Source organism: Microtus pennsylvanicus, chromosome 8, assembly GCF_037038515.1.
Source record: "Microtus pennsylvanicus isolate mMicPen1 chromosome 8, mMicPen1.hap1, whole genome shotgun sequence".
In the NCBI taxonomy this organism is placed as follows: domain Eukaryota; kingdom Metazoa; phylum Chordata; class Mammalia; order Rodentia; family Cricetidae; genus Microtus; species Microtus pennsylvanicus.
In genome coordinates, this window is record NC_134586.1 from 95719745 (window position 1) to 95738072 (window position 18328).

Sequence of the window (18328 nt, forward strand, 5' to 3'; positions counted from 1 at the left end):
AGGCCCCATGCTCTACCACAGCACGGTTCCCTTACTGCAGCCAGAGGCTGCTCAGTAATTGAAATGAATCTGAAATCAGAACCTCTGCTGGAAATCATGAGCACTCTGCTACGGCTTCACTCTGAAATACCCAAGCTTCATTAGCTCATGTCTTGAGGACTTGTTCCCTGCCTGGTGGTGGTGTTTGGGGAGACTGTGGAACCTTCAGGAAGTAGAAGCTAGCTGATGGGAGTGGGTCCTGGGAGTGGGCCTTTAAGGGCTGTTCCAGCCCAGACCCTCGCTCCCCTGATGTCTACATCATGGTTCACTACCCCATACAGAGCTCCATCACACGGTCCTGCCACCATAGGCTGAATCCTCCACTCTGCCACCCACCCCACCTTGGTGGACCAAAATCCACCTGGAAGCCAAAAGAAATCTTTTCCCCTTAAGCTGTTCCAATAGTCATTCTCCCTTTGGGGACATAAATCTAGCTAATCTATGAACTGGTGTCATGGGAACGAGGTTGTTATTTGAGCTAAGTTCGACTGTATGGTTCTCAGGACTTTGGCTTCTTATCAGTCGTAACAGCAAAGTCTAGAAGTTTCCTATGGCCAGTCACAGAAGTTTTCGTCTATTTCCTGCCACTCTTCCGGGTTCTTGAGGCTTCCTCCTCGGGGCACCCATGGACTCCTCATCACCCAGCTGTTACGCTGGGTCACCCTGCAACATCTCCTGCGGCTCCATGGTGCTTCTAACAGTGGGGGCTGCCCTAAGTCTGTCTTCCTCTGCAAGTCCACATGTCTGCGGGAAAAGGGACCAACGACCAAATGCTGGTTTATATCTAACAAAATAAATAGAAGTGAGCGATTTCGCTCGCATAAAAAGTTTAAAAAAAAACATGTTTAACCAAAGTACAAGTAAGATTATGTTCAAGCTGGGATGAAAATTTTAAAAAACAAGTAAATGCTAGGGCTGGGTCAGTGAGCGAGGGCACTTGCCAAGTCTGAGGACTTGAGTTTAATCCTAAGACCCGCGTGAAGGAAGGAGAGAACTAACTTCACGTAACCTGTGTATGTGCACTGTGGCATACACGCACACATACATACACCACACAAACACACACCACACTCACACATACATACACCACACACAAACACACACCACACTCTCTCACACACACACGCATATATACACACATACATACATGCATACATAGATGCGCGAGAAAGAAAATTCAACCCAAGAACTTAAAAATGACAATGGGGACATAAAAGTGAATTAAAAGGCACATCAGGATCTTTGGTAGGAAGATCTTGGTGGTTCCCACATCAACACTCCATTTTTTTAAAACATCGCAGTGGCTTAGTCATTGGTTCTCAAGTTCTTGGGTTGAGCAGGTCTCACCGGTGGAAGGCCTGCTACTCTGAGCCGGGCTTTGGTTCACTAAGAAAGCTTTGACCCTGCCTGTGGGATGGCTGTGTGGAACTGGTGTGGGATCCAGGAGTGCTCCAGCTCAGGTTAGGTCACTCTGCAAGGAGCTGGTGGAAACTAGGAAAAGACAAGACACCAGGAAAGGATATCCTGATGTCACACATCAGGACAAGATCCAAGACGTAAACGAGAATCAGAGGGACCTTCAGGCAGGGGTTGGCCAGCCTATCTGGCCATCTGGAGAATATCTGATTTGCTTTTTCTTAAATGGATGGGTCTGCTCAGTTAGGACAACCCGAGTAGAGTCACATCTGTCCCACTAGACCCCGGCTCATGGGCAGACAAACATGGCCACGAAGCTGGCTAGCCTTGTGCATGACGCCAACAGTTCTTCAGCCAAGTGCTATCCAATGGTGTGAAGACAAACCTAGAACCCTGCACCCCGCCTGGATGGGGAGCGAAGGAGTGCACAAGAATGGTTTGCTTGGTGATCCTGCACTAAGCAGCAACTCCCTGGGTGCTATTTAATGTCAAACATTGTCCCCAGGGCTGGGCACCAAATGTCCAATCCTCTGACTCCCTTAAAAGGCGAGACGCCACCCTCCATCCCCAGGCTCCCGCTTTCAGCTTTGGTACCAGGGCCACCTGGGTGTGACCTGAGCACTGCCAGTGCTGTCACACTCACCTTGGATGTGATGTGGAAGGACCTGTGCCCGCCCACCGCGATCTGCTTCTTCATGACGCTGAAGCGGTTGAACCGGCAGAGCAGCAGGCCTGCGCTGTGCACGCGAAGGTTGAAGTCTACATCATCACACGTAAACCTGCACGGAGTCAAAGGAGGAGTGGGTTTGACTGGGCACATTTCCCGGGCCCCCAGATACTGATTAGGGGGCTACAAATGGATCTACCGCTAGGTGGAGACATGCCCTCGTCTCCTCCCTTTAGAGTTAATTGGGGGAGAGGGGTGTTCTGATCTGCTGAGGGGACCACCCCAAGGAAGGTGGGTTCATGTTGAGAAAATGTTCTTCTCCCTCCCAGAATTCCAGGCCCCTAATTCAGTCCCTATGAGCTAATGTGAGATTCAGCTGGGTCTGCCTGCTTTTTTGAGTCATGTTTCAGAAAGGCCAAACTATTCCTCTTGCTTCTGTTCTTCTCTTTTGGATGTTGGGCAGGCCAGGGCCTAAGTATGCTCTCTCTCTCTCTCTCTCTCTCTCTCTCTCTCTCTCTCTCTCTCTCTCTCTCTCTCTCTCTGTGTGTGTGTGTGTGTGTGTGTGTGTGTGTGTGTGTGTGTGTGTGCGTGCGCGCGCGCACACACACACACTTTTAAACTACCTAACACACCCTTTGGCTCTTTGCTGCCTGCAGTGCGGCTGCCTGCCTCCAGGTGGCAGCCTTCATACCAGCTCTTCTCCATCCTCTGAGTTTTACAGCTAGCCTGCCATGGGCTCAGCATCCATCTGAATCTGGTCGCTGTCCCTGAGCCTCCAGCTGCATCTGCTCTTAAACACTTTGTATGAATGAGACTAAGAACCGCAAGGAGGGAGCACTGATTTCCCTAGTATTATATAATGGTGCTCCAGGATTCTTCAGGATTCCCACCTTTCGATTCTTCCCAGCAAGAAAAATGAACTTGTCCCTGCATCCCCTACACTGCCGTGAGGCTGAACTGGACCTCACTCCTGCCTCAAAGTCTCATTCTGGTGGGAATGAGAGGCAAAGTGGAAGGCAAGGAATAGTAGCACTGGACCCAGAAAGGCTGTGTGTGCCCGGAACACCAGCTACACAAGGACTTGGATGTGAGTGCAGACACCATAGAGGGATACCACACAGATGCAATTCCGCTGTACGTTAATTTGTTTGTTGTTTTTTGAGACAAGGTCTCATGAAATCCAGGCTAACTTTGAATTTACTATGTACCAAGGATGACCTCAAACTTCTGGTCCTCCTGCCTTCACCTCCCAAGGGCTAGGGCTGTATATAATTTATGTGCTGCTGGGACCAAATCCAGGCCTTCAAATGTGCTAGGCAAGCTACGTTCCCAGGGCCTCCACTAAACTGTTAAAAAAAGAAACAGCCACAGCCCAGAGTGTAAAAAATATTGGGTATTCTTTTATAGCTGAGGCAAACAGGTTCAGAGAGAAATCATTGCCTGTTCTGCAGGGCAAGTAAATGGGGGACTCTGGGCTCCAGCAGGAAGCCAACTTGGTTTCCAACCTCACACCCCCAAGTGGCCACAGACTTCTGTGGTTGGAAAGCAACTCATTCAAATCACTCTACAGTTTTCTTTGATGGTGTGGTGGTTTGCATAAGAATACCCCCCATAGGCTCAAGGATTTGAATGCTTGGTCACTAGGGAGTAGCACAACCTGAGAGGAATTAGGAGGTGTGGCCTTGTTGGAGTGGGTGTGGCCTTGTTGGAGGAAGTGTGTCACAGGAGCATAGGCTTTAGGGTTTCAAATGTTCAAGCCAGGCCCAGTCTCTCTCTCTCTCTCTCTCTCTCTCTCTCTCTCTCTCTCTCTCTCTCTCTCTCTCTCTCTCTCCTGCCTGAGGATCTAGATATAGAACTCCCAACAACCCCTCCAGCGCCAGGTCAGCCCGCATGCTGCCATGGACTGCCATGTTGATAATGGACCACACCTCTGAAACTGTAAGCCAGCCCCAATGAAACGTTTACCTTTAAGAGAGTGGCTGTGGCCATGGTGTCTCTTCACAGCACCAGAGCAGTGACTAAGACAGAGGGTAACATGACTAAAATGTGACTTATTTGTCGAGGAAGCCTAAAGGGAGGGAACACCCAGCACAAGGTAGCTCACTAAGGAAGGCATCTATGAAGGGGTGGAGTTGAATGATTCCATCAGAATTCGGGACAATTATATGGCACACAAGGACCCCCAGTGCTGTGGGCAGAGCCGCTGCTTCGGCAGCTGTGGGGAGTAATCTTGATTGTCAATCTGACAGGCTTTAGAATCAACACGGGTGTGTCTCTGGGGGAATTTCTAGAGTGGGTTCATTGGGATGGGAGGATCCACCCTGTATGTGGGCTGGGGTACCATACTACGCACAAAGGAGAAAGGGAGCTGAGCATCTTCGTTCATCTCTCTGAGTGGCCTGACAATGGAGATGTGACTGGCTGCCTCACACCCCTGCCACCATGCCTTCCCCTCCCACTGGACTTAACTGTCAAATTCCCCATCAAATAAGCCTTTCATCCCTCAAGTTGCTTCTGTTGCATTGTTTTTGGCCACAGCAACAGTACAGCGCAGGTAGAACAGAGGAGAATCTGCATCCTGTACAGGGCTCAGGGATATGGGTACTGAGGCCAGCTCCCACCCAGGACCCAGTGCTCACCGGTTCTGGTTGTACTGCACATTCTGGGTCAAATCCACATTGAGGATGATGAAGTCGTGCACGTGGCATCGGGAGAAAGGCTCTTGCACCTCTCGGCCCCTTGTCTTGCTGGTCCACTTCCTCATGCCGATTAGTGCATAGTGTGTGATGTTGGGGGAGGCCTCAATGTGCTGCATGACGTACTTCAGAGAGACATTCCTCTCAGACCAGGAAAATTCCCTGTTTGGAGGAGAGATGCCAAGTCAGCTACTGCATGGCTTCCTAACTGCATGGAGTGTGCTGGACAGGTCTGATATGGAACCCAGAGCCATCCAATCACAAGGCAGCGGGCATCCTGGAACATACTTCATATTTATTCTGACTTTGAGGTGCAGAATATAATTATGTCCCATGTATGGAGCCTACATACAGACAATGGTGTGGTCCATCTCTTCAATGAACGCTAACCTGGAGATTGACACCCTTCAAAATGAGAAACCTAGAACCCCCAAAGTTTTATCTGCATGCCTAAAGACATGAGCAAAAATTAATGCCAAGAGTGAAGGGTTCTGGGAGGATCAGGGCTAGAGCACAACACAAGGAGCATCTTGGGAGATGAACAATGTCCATTTATTGATGGCAGGGGGAGGGGGTCAGCTAACTGGGTATGTTTGATGTGTGAAAAAAATTGTATACATGTTATACTTTGATTTTGTATGTATGTATGTATGTGTCACACTAAGTATATATGTCTTTTTTATTTTTAAAGATTTTATGTACATGTGCATGTATGTATGTGTCTGTATGTGTTTGCATACATATACGTGTGTATGCGTGGAAGCATATGAGCCCTTAGAGGAGGAGTTAAAGACATTTGCTAAATGGGTCTTGTTATGTGGGTTCTAGGATCTGAATTCCATCCTCACGATTCTGCAGCCAAGTATTCCTCTCCGCTGAGCCACCTTCCCAGTCCTTGCATTCTGTATCATATACCTCATTAATGATTTTTTTTTAAATCAAAAGAATCAGGACTTGGACAATGGGTCCACTTCTGCTACATCCACAACCCTGGCTTTCTGTCATGAGAGGCACACTATGGTCCTCCAGGCTGAGAGGGGACTGCCCATCACTGTCGGGCGTGGTTCACCCAGACCACCTCACCTGCTCCGTTCTCCTGCACAGTCCACATCGGCCACGTTCCACATCACACAGGAATCATCAGAAATGACAATGAATGGCCAGATGTCCTGGGGCTTGACCCCCAGCTCCTCCTGCCGGTTCCTCTCCAGCTCTAGGTTGTGGTAGCACAGCTCTTTGATCAGGAAGTGGGCAGCCCCTGTGGTTGCCAAGTGACCTGACTCAGTGTTCAATCTTGCATCCTCACGGCCAAGACAGAGAGCCCCCACCAGACACACCGGAACCAATACTACATATCCCCCTTCCAATGACCACTGACCACCAGCAAGGAAAGACCCCTCTATAGTTTATACATACATGTATTCTTTTTTTAACAGCTGAGAAAATAAGTTAAATAAATAATCAAACAATTGTTTAAGGGTTATTTATAAGAAAATCCTAACACGGGCTAGAAGATATATCAGTTGGTAAAGAACTTGTCTTGCAAGCACAAAGACCTGTATTTGAGCCCAGGATCCATGGATTTTATAAAGCTGGGTACAGTGGTCTGTGTGTATAATTCCAGCACTGGGAAGACAGAGACCAACAGATATCTGGGGCTCACACACCCAAACAACTTTGTCAAACCATTGTGTTCTAGGCAACAAGAGACCTAGTTTCAAAAACCAAGGTGGACTCCTTTGGGGAAATGACCCCAAGGTTGTCCTCTGACCTCCCACACACACACACACATTCACTAGCAAGTGCACACACACAATCAAACACATCAGAGCATCTTTTTCCATTCCACAAGCAAGGAATGTAATGTCAACCGTTCAGTGCTTTCCTTCTGTAAAGCATTCTCCCGAGTCTTCATTCACAAAAAGCATATCTGGTCGTATATGTCAAAGTCACCTACCAACTCCGGCGCTGTTGAAGATGCTTGGGAGTACAAGCATGATGTGGTTGGGCCAGTATTTCTTATAAATGGCCATTTCGTACTCCTTGACCACCAGCACATGCAGATGGTTGGCCCCATCCATCGCATGGTACAGATTAAAGAGTCCATGCTCATGGCGGCCCGTCGTTGGGGTGAAGGTTGGGCTCTTGATGTGTTCGTGGTTCTGCAAAGCAGTGGGACAGTGAGGGAGGGCATGTGTAAATGCAGGCATAAGGACTCTTTGCCCCGTCTCACATCTTCCGTGGAAAGATACAGTCGTTTCTGATCTCAGAGAGAGCACTGTGATTAGCCACAGCCAGTAAGATGTGGGAGAAATGATGCTGTCCCCGTTCAGAGCATGGCCTTGCAGAGTGTACCCTTTCAGAATGTGCCCACAATTAAGCCTGGGCTAGCCTGATGGTGCTCAGGGCTTTACAAGGCAGAGAAGCATAGCTCTGTGAGGCCGCTCTAGACATATGCCCTCCGGCTGGCTACTATAAGCCAATGACAGCTAACCCAGACACAAGAGTGAGCTTGATCAAATTCAGAGCAGCATCCATCAAAGTGCCACTTATCGTCAGGCCTTGGAATGAGAAGCCTGGGTGTTATGCAATAACCTAATCTGCATCCACCAACTAACCAAATCCATCACCGTCTCATGCTGGAATCTGGGAAATAATGTTCTTGTACACTGTAAATATTTGTCACATAACAATTTGATAAAATACAGATTGGCCAGTAGCCAGGCAGGAAGTATAGGCAGGGCAACCAGACAAAGAGAATTCAGGGAAGAGGAAAGGCAGATGTAGAGGAAGCAAGATGCGAATGCCTCACTGAGAAAAGGTACCAAGCCATGTGGCTAAACATAGACAAGAATTATGGGTTAAAGTTGAAAGAGCTAGTTAATAATAAGCCTGAGCTAATAGGCCAAACAGTTTATAATTAATATAAGCTTGTGTGTGTTTCTTTGAGACTGAATGGCTGTGGACTGGGTGGGACTGAAACTTCCATCTACACAAATCCATCGCTCTCACATACTGGAATCTGGTCTTGGCAGGTGTTATTCCTGTATGTCCAATCACTCCCTTCATTCTGGTCATGGACATCCTACATAGCCTAGATATCAGTATTTGCAAGTGGTAATGCCTCACGCCCATAACTCTTCCTTTGGTTCTTTGCTTGATGAGAACCTGTGACTGAGCTGGGGCTTGTGTTGCCTATGAATTCCTCAAAGCACCCACTACATACACAACCAATGTTTGTGGGCTATCATTGGGAGGTTGGGAAAGTGAACTGAGTATGAACAACCTCTCCTGGTACACCTACAAAAGGGCCACGACACCACCAGATTCCAGGGTCCCCAGGCATATAAGTTACTGAGACCTCTCTGGTGCTGTACAGAGATCTGCTTCATTGTCAACAGACTGCTAGGTAAGCAAGGCCGAGTCCAGCTTGACTGACAGCTGGTGCTCCCAAAGAGGAGGAGCAATGTCCTCCACTCCTGTCTGCTGATGAGGGCTGGTAAATCACATCCAGTCAACCCTGAGGCTGTCAGGTAGACATGGAAGTAAGGAACCCTATATGGGTCATCTATAAGGGGAGAGATGGTGAGGACAAGGGGAGAAACAGTGAGATACTGGGGATCAGTCTCCCCCAAATGACATGTAGAAAGAAGACAAGACAGAAAACACAGACTATGAGTTAGTCTTTGTGGACATTGGGGACAGGACCTAAAGCAGTCTTGGGATCTTTCTCCTGTTTCTCCTACCTCAGCCTAGCCAAACGTTCCATGGGGCACCAACAAGTGTGTGTGTGTGGGTGAACATTTCACTAGCACGTGGTGTGTTCCAGGTGCTGCAGTCACCTCGTGTTGATTATTCTAAGAAATGCTTATAGCAAACATCATGACTGTTTCTGACATGAAATCTCATATAGCCCAGGCTGGCCTACACACTTTGAAATCCTGATCTTCCTACCTCTACTTCCCCCCAGTGTCAGGATCACAGAACAAGTCACCACACCCAGTTCGTGTGGTACTGGGGAATCCAGGGCTTTGTGTGTGTGTTAGGCAAGAACTCTAACAACTGGGCCCCATCTCCAGCCCATCAGAAAGCTTTTAAAAATGAACTGTTACTGCCCACCCTTGCAAGTAAGGAAAGTGGGGCTCAGCACTGTTAAGGGACAACTGGCATAATTAGCAAGTGCTACAACAAGGCCCCAGTGTAAGTGACTTCCAAGCCCACACCTTCACCAGCGTCCTTCAGGTTCAGTCACCATTGTGTTTGTATAACCTGCTCCAAACACCCTTGACTAGCCGGGCTCCTACGTGTCTACACCCCCAACTCAGGGATCCCCCAGGCAGTACCTTGTCTGTGACGAGGGGCAAGCGCATGCTCTCCAGTTGACCTCCAGGTTGGCTGAACACAAAGTGGTGCTCCTTGGACTTGGGGATGATGAAGTGGAGTTGGATTTCCTCTCCTAGCATGGAGTAAGAGAAGGCAAAGGCGTGCAGGGTGGACTCATAGAGCTGGGGTGTGAGGGAAAGGACAGAGCTTACATCAGAGTCCGACGGCCGACTTACGTCCCCAAAGAACCCGGGCCCCGCCTGGCCATGATGACACCCAGCTCACACCCACCCCTGCCTGCCCGACAGTGTAAGAGCATCACAGCAGAGAGCCTAAGGTGCCCAGATCTGGCTGCTGGGTGAGCACAACCAAGGCCACCCTCACGGAGCCGGAGCTAGCTTCATCCTGAATCCCAATTGTGCTTACCCAGTCCTGTAGCTTCTATTACTAAGCCTTTCTGCCCTGAGATTTGACCTAGAGGCCATCCTGGGTCAGAAAACAAGGCATTCATGAAGATCTCATGGTGGGTGTGAAGGGGGCGGTGTATACGCATGCATGTGCACACATATGCAAGACCATAGGACAGCCTTGGGTGTCTTTCTTCCAGCATTGTCTACATTTATTTTTGAGACAAGCTCTTTCATTGGCCTGGAATTTGCAAAGTTAGCAAGCTGATTGGTCAGTGCACCCCAGATCCTTCTTTTAAACTACTGTGTATTAAACCTAGGTCTCACACCTATTAGACAAATAGTTACCACTAAACTACATCCCTAAGCCATCTTCAGCTTTTTGAGTTAGTGTCTAAGTTGTCCTGGTAGGCCTTGAACTTGGGATTCTCCTGCCTTGGTCACTTCCATCACTAGGATAAGCCTGTGCTATGAAGCCCAGTTTTTAGTTTTCATTCTAAGAGGGCATTTTCTGTTGTAGGTGTCATGAGAGCTGGCATACAGCAGAACAATAATAGCCATACAACCTTGAATGTCGTAATACATTCAGCCTTGTGTTAGGTGCCATTCTGTCCCCTTTGTGTTGTCACTAACAATCCTGGGGAGGATGGCATTCCTAGGAGGCATGGATACTATGGACACAGAGGTCTGTATGGATCCAGAGGTCGCAGGTTCACTCCCGTCCCCTAGGCTAACCTCACAGTCCTCCTACCCCACGTGACTGTCTGTGTGTCCTCCTATACGCACTGTTTGTGTGTCCTCCTTTCCGGGAGTGACCCCCTAGTCCTAGCTCTGTTCCTGGTTGGGTGGCCTCTAGGATCCTGCTGAGCTCTGCCTTTCCTGCCCTCATCTGAGCTCCACTGGAGCTGCAGAGGGAGGTAGCAGCTGCCACACCAGCACACGCTTCCTTCTGTTCCTGCTAGGGCTCTGCCCGAGCCATAGAGCCTTCTGGAAAGCAAGGGGATTAGACCTGCAGGGCTAGGTAGTAAAGGTAGTCATGAGATGATGAATTTAAAATAATAATAAAAGAGGACTAGAGGGAGGTAAAAGGAGAGGAGGAGCAGAGTTTTTTTGGGGGGCCGGAATCAAATGCCAGCAGCTGGCTGGTGCTCCTGCATCCCTCACCAGACAGGATCCAGGTCCCCTTGCCCCAAGCATGCTCTTATTTGACTATCCCCAGATCTGTGCGACTCATGAACACAGGCCTGGAGCATCCCCATCACCTAAACCCAGGAGTTTCTGCTTCCTGCCTCCTGTGCTCTGGGCTTCCACTAATGAAGAGAAGGAGAAACACTGTTTCTCCTGTATAGAGTAACAGTCCACTGTTGGAAGCTAAGGTTCTGAGTAGTGCTTACAGCTCATGAGTCCTTTCCAGTCCATCCCATTTAAAAAGTCAAGAAAACAGTTTTGCCACAGGTATGTGATAGTCTAGTTGTCAATAAGCATACAAACATGGAGAAATTGGTTTTATATTTTGTCATTTTGTGAATTTTCTACATTTAGAGAAATGTAGACATTTGTTTTCTAGAAAACTATAGTATATTTAGGTAGGAAAATTCCCAACACATTAAGTTGGAAACAAGCTAGATAACAAGTTTAGAGTATCGTTTTGGAATATACAGTTACAATTTTGAATGCCTTCAACAGTTTAGCATGTAATAGATGCTACAGCAGTCAATGTAAAGAAAATATAAACCCTTCCTGTCATAATAAACTATATCCTGGTGGTGAAAAAATATAAAATAAAAGCCAGTGATATGTTGGGACTTATTTAAAAAAAAAACAAAAAGGAAATAATTTACTCTTTTTGTTTTGTTTTGAATTCTTGAAACAAAACCCCCATGTTCAGGGTAGAGAAATTGGCCTTAATTTATGGGGCAGGAGTAGTGTTTACTATTTTGACCTAGTTAAAATACTTTCCAATGTCATCTATAGAAAAGTGCTAAAAAAAAAGGCAGCTGCTATGCCTGGGACGGACAAGCCAAAGACCAGTCTATATTAAAGTAGCTGGATGCCATTTCCCTTCATAAACAAGACAAGGGACAATCAAGTCCTTGTCTTGGGCATTTCCAGCAGGACCACAGCCTTCAGTTCCCTGTCATGAGCAGGTGTGCCTGGTTCCCGTCTTCTCCAGCCCTCCACGTCCTCCTGCCTCCACGCTTGGGTCTGAATTAAGATGAAACTCTTAAATCTAAACTACTAGAGTCTACGTGTCTATTAATAGCTACGTAGCTGGGGGAGCCCATCCACACTGCAACCTTTCCTATCAAGTTCTCTGAAGAAGCCCACCTGCTTCTGGGTTCCCAGGGCCTTCTGTGACCCTCTCTCCACCCACCCTCCTGCTGCCTCTTCTGGACACCCACATCTTCCATTCTGTGTTCTGGCCACAGCCAACTGAGATCAGTTCTCATCCCCAGACTCTGCACTCGCCCTTTGGAACATGCTATTCCTTTCGCTGGCTTTGGCCCCTCAACAAATTCCTACTGACCCTTCAAAAGTCCCTTCTCTACACCACCTGAATTGCAAAGGTCGATTATCCCAGATCTGAAATGCTTGACTCCAAGGATCCTACAGATTTAGGATTCTTTTTTCAGATCTTGTGATATTTCTAAGGACTTTTCTAGCTGGGCATTCACAGTCTCAAATCCCAAAGGCTCTGAAATCTGTGTTGAGCGTCGTGTTAGTGATGACTTCGGATGTCCCGATGAGGGATGCTCAACCGATGCTCATTTGTAAACTGACGATGACAAGGCTCCTAAGAGCTCCACCAAGAGCCTAGATAGGATGCTTTTCCGCCGGGGAACCCTGAATGAACTACAGGTGTAGTTTGTAACACAGTGCCCTGATGATCAGTCAGCCTGAGACAGCCAGAGCCATGGCCAGGGAGTTTAATCCATCTCTTCATTCATAACAGGAAGAGCTGGTACATAAGAGACATGAGTAAGCGGCTGGCATGCAGTGGGTGCCCAATAATTCAGACTCCTTTCGTATCTATCTGATTTCTGTGCCACAACCATATCATTCTCCTTCCTGCCTCATGCTGTTCTGAAATCTTGCTCACTTCCCTTGCAAATCATGAACCCTAAGGATGGAAACAAGGTTGATTTGCATCTGCATTCTCAGGTCCTTTTAGTAAGCGCTCAGCGAGTGTCCCTAGCATTGAAGTAACTTTTGAATTCTCTAGAGCCTGAAGATAGGAATGACACCCTTAGTCTCAGCCACTAATATCTGGATGACCACAGGGCCTGTTCTGTAGAGTCGACAATATGTCATGACCTATGAGGGCTGCCTGGCAGGCATGCAACCCATGAAGCAAGGGCCTCCAGAACTCTCTTCTCCCATCCTAGAACATTATCAAGGGGCCACAGGGAAACAGACACATGGGCTGTGATGTGGCACCAGCAGGAGCTGCTGGGAGCAGCCAGAGAGCCAGCCAGTGCCTGAAGCCTACCTGGTAGTGGGGGTGGAAGCCCATGTACTGGTGGCACTGCTCACAGTGGTGGTATGTGTTGTATGCTGCATACTTGGATAGTCTCATACGTGCTGTCTGGCGCCGCACATACAGGTCCTCCGGCTTCCGGGAAGTCCCTCTGTCTGCAAAGATATTCCAGGAGTTAAGCGGCCTCATCCCAGAGCAGACACCCCACCCGAATGTACCAGCTCTGAAGATTGTTTCTCGTGTCCTTAGGCCCTGGTCATAGGAGGTCAGCATCTCATTGGGGATTCTAATATGGGAGAACACGGACTGCATGGCATCATACTTGTGGACCTAAAAACGCTTCATAAACACTTTGAAGGAAGGTTTCCATGACTAGGAAATAAATTAACAGCATGTATGGTACCCAGTTTCTTCAAGGAACCTGGTAGGAGTAAGACTGTAACACTGGTCCTTCATTAGGGCTATCTATGGGAAGGGACACCCCCCGTCAATGACAGGGAGTCAGGCCAGCAAGTACCTTTTATCTCTTTGGAGACAAGGTCTCACTACGTAAGCCAGGCTAACCCCCAACTCTTGATCCTCCTGCCCCAGTCTACAACGTGCTGGAATTACAGATGCACACTACCACACCCAGGTTATAGGTAAACTGTTTTCCCTAACATGACATTTATCAAATTTTCTCAGGCTACACTAATAGTCCCACAGGTCACTGTCAGCAGGGTTGATTGAGGCTGTCCTCACAGACCACAGAAGTCAGCGTCCCTGGGGAGAAAAAAAGAGGCTGAGGACAGAGGAACATACGCACCCATTTGGGGACAAATTCATAAATAGAAATCCTTCCATTAATCAAGCCTTCAACAGATCCTGCCCATAAGTCTATGGAGGTCTCATGGGCTTTGTGGTAGTTCTTTCCTTCTACTGGCAATGGGCAGTCTCAGTGCTAAACCAGGATCTGGCAAATCACTCACTCACTACCAAAGAACATCTCTAACAGGATGCATCTCAACCCAGCTGACATTTATTAATACATAAGAAGCAATTGAGCCTATGTACTTTGAGCAAGAGTGAAGTAAGACATCTTACTTCACTGACAAAGTCTGCCTTCCCTCATGTGTGCGCGCGCGCGCGCGTGTGTGTGTGTGTGTGTGTGTGTGTGTGTGAGAGAGAGAGAGAGAGAGAGAGAGAGAGAGAGAGCTATGTATCCACATACCCACAAAGGTACATTTGGAAACTAGAGGTCGACCAGATGTTTTCCTCGAGAGCTTTTTTTTTTTCCCATTTTATTTTTTGAGATAAGTTCTTGGCTGAATCTGGAGCTCATCAATTGGCTATACTGGCTGGTCAGCAAGCCCCTGAGATCCACCTGTCTCTATGGATTCCCCCACCTACAGATGTGTATTCCTATGCTCATCTTTTTACATGGATGCTGAGCTTGTGAGCTCAGGTCTTCATGTGTGGACAGCAAGCATGTTATGGAATGAGCTGTCGCCCCAGTCCCTGACCTTCACTCTTGATGCTCTGGTGATGTGAACAAATCAGACTGGCATCTTCATACTTCGGGTCATGAATGATGTAATCAAAAGGCATCTTCTTGAAGAGCTCCAGGTCTGGCCAGAGGTCAGTGAGCTGGAGGTAATGCCAATCTGATTCCTCCGGGAGGCCTATGGGATTGGTAAAAAAAAAAAAAAGGATGCATGAGAAACAGATGTGAGGATGTGCTCTTTAACTGTGCCCAAGGATGGTGCATGGAGCTGAATCATCGTTCATCTATGGCTTCCTGGGGATCCCTACTGTATCTAGAAAGCCGCTGACATAGTCATACTTCAGGATGGCTCAAACAGAACGAGGTCATGCACTGAGATCTGTCCCCACCCAAGTGAACAGCCTTCCCTCTGTGTCCTGTAGACACAGGTCTGCTCTCTGTCCTTGCATACTGGCTTCCAACCCTCCAGAGTCCTAAGCCCTGAGCTCACGCTGCCTTCCAGCAACACCTACTTCATGCACAGCTCCAGCTCCTTGTCCTTGTGGTGCCTTGTGTAGGTTTCTTCCTTATTCTATTCAAATTCATCTAAGTCACCCCAGCCATAGTAACTCAACTGCTGTCGCTTCACACTAAAGAGTACTGCAGAGGTCAGTGACACTCACAGCATAAATCACATCTTATACTTGCCAGCAGCCTCTGACACTAAGCTAGGTATAGCCTTCTGTTGCTCATCAAGTTTCACTGCCTGAACAGCCAGTCAAAAATTCTAGTGCGCCCAACTCCAATTGCATGATATATTGATATCATGTATGATGGTCAATATGTAATATAGAGAAAGTTATAGATGCTTATTTAAGTCTATATCCTATATCCAGGCAGTGGACATGTATCCAAGGAGGAAGGAGAGCAGAGCTTACTAGAGCTTTAAACAGGAATTCCATACCTTGTGATATAGAAGTTATTCCTGCTTTGCAAGAAAAAAATAAAAAAACCTGAACCCATAGAATAGTTAAAATTTGGCCTTTCAGATTTGACAAAGTGCATTCAAATCCTGTCTTTATCACCGATCTATCCAAGAAAGCAAGATGACAGAGACTCAAGATCCTGCTATGAGAAAACCACAGAAACCACAAGGCCACGGAACAGGAGAGGGCTGGACGGGAGTCTTGGGTTCAAAGCTTCTCTTGATCAAGTTCAACCTCAGAAAGTGCTCGCAGGAGCTGCTCTGATGCCAGAGTGGTAGCTGGTGACCTCTGCATGGCAGTCAGTTCCCCTTACACAAGTGCACAGATTCACTCCCCAGGCCAAGACCACGAACTGCTGGGCAGGATGTGAGGAGGAAACAGAGTAGGCTTTACAGTTAGCACAGGGCACGTGCAGAAAGACGCATGCCTTACTCCAAACAAATCTACCCACTAAATAGCAAACCCAGACACCTCCTTCTCCCAGTTGAATATAATTCTTCTCCACCCCCCAGATGCTGTCCTAGGTATTTAGTTGCCTGAGTTGTGGGGGACCTTCCCTGATGAAGAACTCCACATTCTCCAGGCCACAGGCCAATGCTGCTCAGTTCCTGCTTTGGTGCTGTCCAGCTGGGCTTCCCACCTGAGAGGCTGATATCCCAGCTCACAGGGCTGTACTGAAGTTCAAATGGGGATGGTATCTATCACAGTGCTTGATGCACAGAAAGTACTCAACAGGCATGAATTGCTTTAGCGTTAGCAACTCTATCCCTATGAAGTTCTTGACTGTATCATTGAGGAAAACAGACAACAAGAAAGAAAAGGCCCTTGGGACAAGTCAAACTGTGAACCTGAAAGCCCATCCTGAAAGAGAGAGATAGAATCACCAGGTCACTGACAAAGATTGGTGAGTACTTGCCCAAGCCCAGGGCTCACAAAACACAACTCACTGGTATTGATCTCTTCTTCATCATAAACATCCACTTCTGTCAGTCGAATCAGCATCCTGGATAAGATACTAAGGAACTGCAGGTAGGCGCCCGTCTTCCCTATCTGTGAAGACACTGGAATCAGAGCCCAGGGGCAGGAAGGGTGTGTGTGCTCACACAAGCATATACATGAACATACACACACACAAACATACCCACACTCACACAAGCAAGCACAAGCATACAATACATGAATGAATACATACACACATGTGCATGTATATACATGAACATACATGCACAAACATACATACACTCACATGCATGAGCACATACATATACAAATATACACACATATATGAGCATACACACACAAGAAGCCTGAGCTAATGGGCCAATCAGTTTTATAACTTATGGAGATCGCTGTGTGTTTTTCTCTGGGACTAAATGGCTGAGGGACTGGGAGGGACAGAAACCCCAACGAGCCTGGCCCTCATGTTACAGGGACACACCTGCCTCTGCCTCCCGAGTACTGGGATTAAGGTGTGCGCCACCACTGCCCGGCCCTAAGTATGTTATTTGATATGGGAAGGCACAGCCTGAAGAGAGCGTCATGATTCCCTGCGTCTGGGTCCTGAATTGCTGAAGAGTGGTGACATGGAGCCCAGCACTAGGCATGCGTGCATTTCTCTAATGCACACGTGACTGTGGGTGGGATGGGACTCGCTGCCTTGAAGCCCTTGCCATCTTGACTTCCCTGCTATGATGAGCTATAACCTGGAATGCTGAGCAAAACCAAACCCTCTGTCAGGGTATCCTATCGCGCCGACAGAAAGGAAGCGAGGACATCCATAGAAGGAGCACAAAGTGAACAAGCAGACATTTGGGCAGCAAAACCAAAGGCGACTCTGGAAGCCTGGCCTGTCCAGGGGCAGCAGGCACGGCACTCACCTGAGGTGGCCCACTGAGCAGCAGCCTGCGGGGGTGGAAGCTGTCCACACGGCCTTCAGCTCGGTTGCCATAGTCCATGTGGCTAGGCCTGGGTACTGTCCACTGCCGGTAGTAGAGGGACTGTTCAGTTGACGTCATCATCTTGCTGAGCAGGGGCCGGAAGGAGCTGGTCCACATGACAGAAGGGGAAGGCAGGAGGGAGGCAGACTTGGGCAGGCCGCTGCTGTCTGTGGATACGAGCATGTCGTACACAAGCTTGGGCAGGAAGACGATGGGTGGCTGGCGGCAGGCCTTGGCCATGGAGCACTGCGAGGCCTGGAGGACTAGTACATTGGCAGTGGGCACGGCACACGTGGACGATGAGCCCGAGGAGGAGGACAGCTGGGAGGATGGGGCAGCTGGCACCTGCAGGCTCCTCTGGCCAGTCCTGAGGCTGGAATCGGGTTGTGAGGCCAGCCCAGGGCTGTGTCTGCTGACAACCGTAGGTCCCTGACTTACTCGGAGCCGTGGTATCTCCCCAGGGTTCCTACCCTCTTCTGCAGAGCCACAGGGTGGAGGTGACCTGGCAGGCTCTCCCTGTGGAGGTCCTGAGAGCTGAGCCAGGGACTCACCATAGAGCACTGAGCCTGCAAGAGAGGGGAATATGGTAGGAGGTGCCCTGGGAAGAACCAGGCACAGATTCACAGCTGCTCCTGTGCCTGCCCCAGGAATGCTGGGATGATTCAAGGCAAAGTTGGTGGGCATACATTTGGCCAACCTCTCCTCCACAAACCAGACCTTCCTTCAGTCACAGAGTGCCAGGCTGACGCTAAAAGGGCATGTGTATCTGTGGGGTAGACCACACCCACAGGGCCTGCGCTCACTCCTGGGCTGTAAACCCAATTTCCTGATGGGCCCTGAGCTTTCCACATACGTGACCACAAACCTGTGTCCCCTGAATGCAGCGAGGCTCCACAGAATCCCACACAAGCTTGTAT

The 18328-nt window shown here is 48.5% G+C and overlaps 1 protein-coding gene across 1 annotated transcript in view; it reads right to left on the reverse strand.

Moving 5' to 3' along the window:
- Positions 1 to 18328, reverse strand: part of Greb1 (growth regulating estrogen receptor binding 1) — a 126324-nt gene that overhangs the window by 5109 nt on the left and 102887 nt on the right. Inside the window, exons 23-31 of the mRNA XM_075984040.1 lie at positions 17352 to 17977; positions 16422 to 16524; positions 14529 to 14687; positions 13039 to 13181; positions 9162 to 9323; positions 6776 to 6980; positions 5902 to 6076; positions 4762 to 4980; positions 2099 to 2234 (exon numbers count right to left, since the gene is read on the reverse strand). Coding sequence (XP_075840155.1) covers positions 2099 to 2234; positions 4762 to 4980; positions 5902 to 6076; positions 6776 to 6980; positions 9162 to 9323; positions 13039 to 13181; positions 14529 to 14687; positions 16422 to 16524; positions 17352 to 17977 — 1928 coding nt within the window. The remainder of the gene's footprint in view (positions 1 to 2098; positions 2235 to 4761; positions 4981 to 5901; positions 6077 to 6775; positions 6981 to 9161; positions 9324 to 13038; positions 13182 to 14528; positions 14688 to 16421; positions 16525 to 17351; positions 17978 to 18328) is intronic.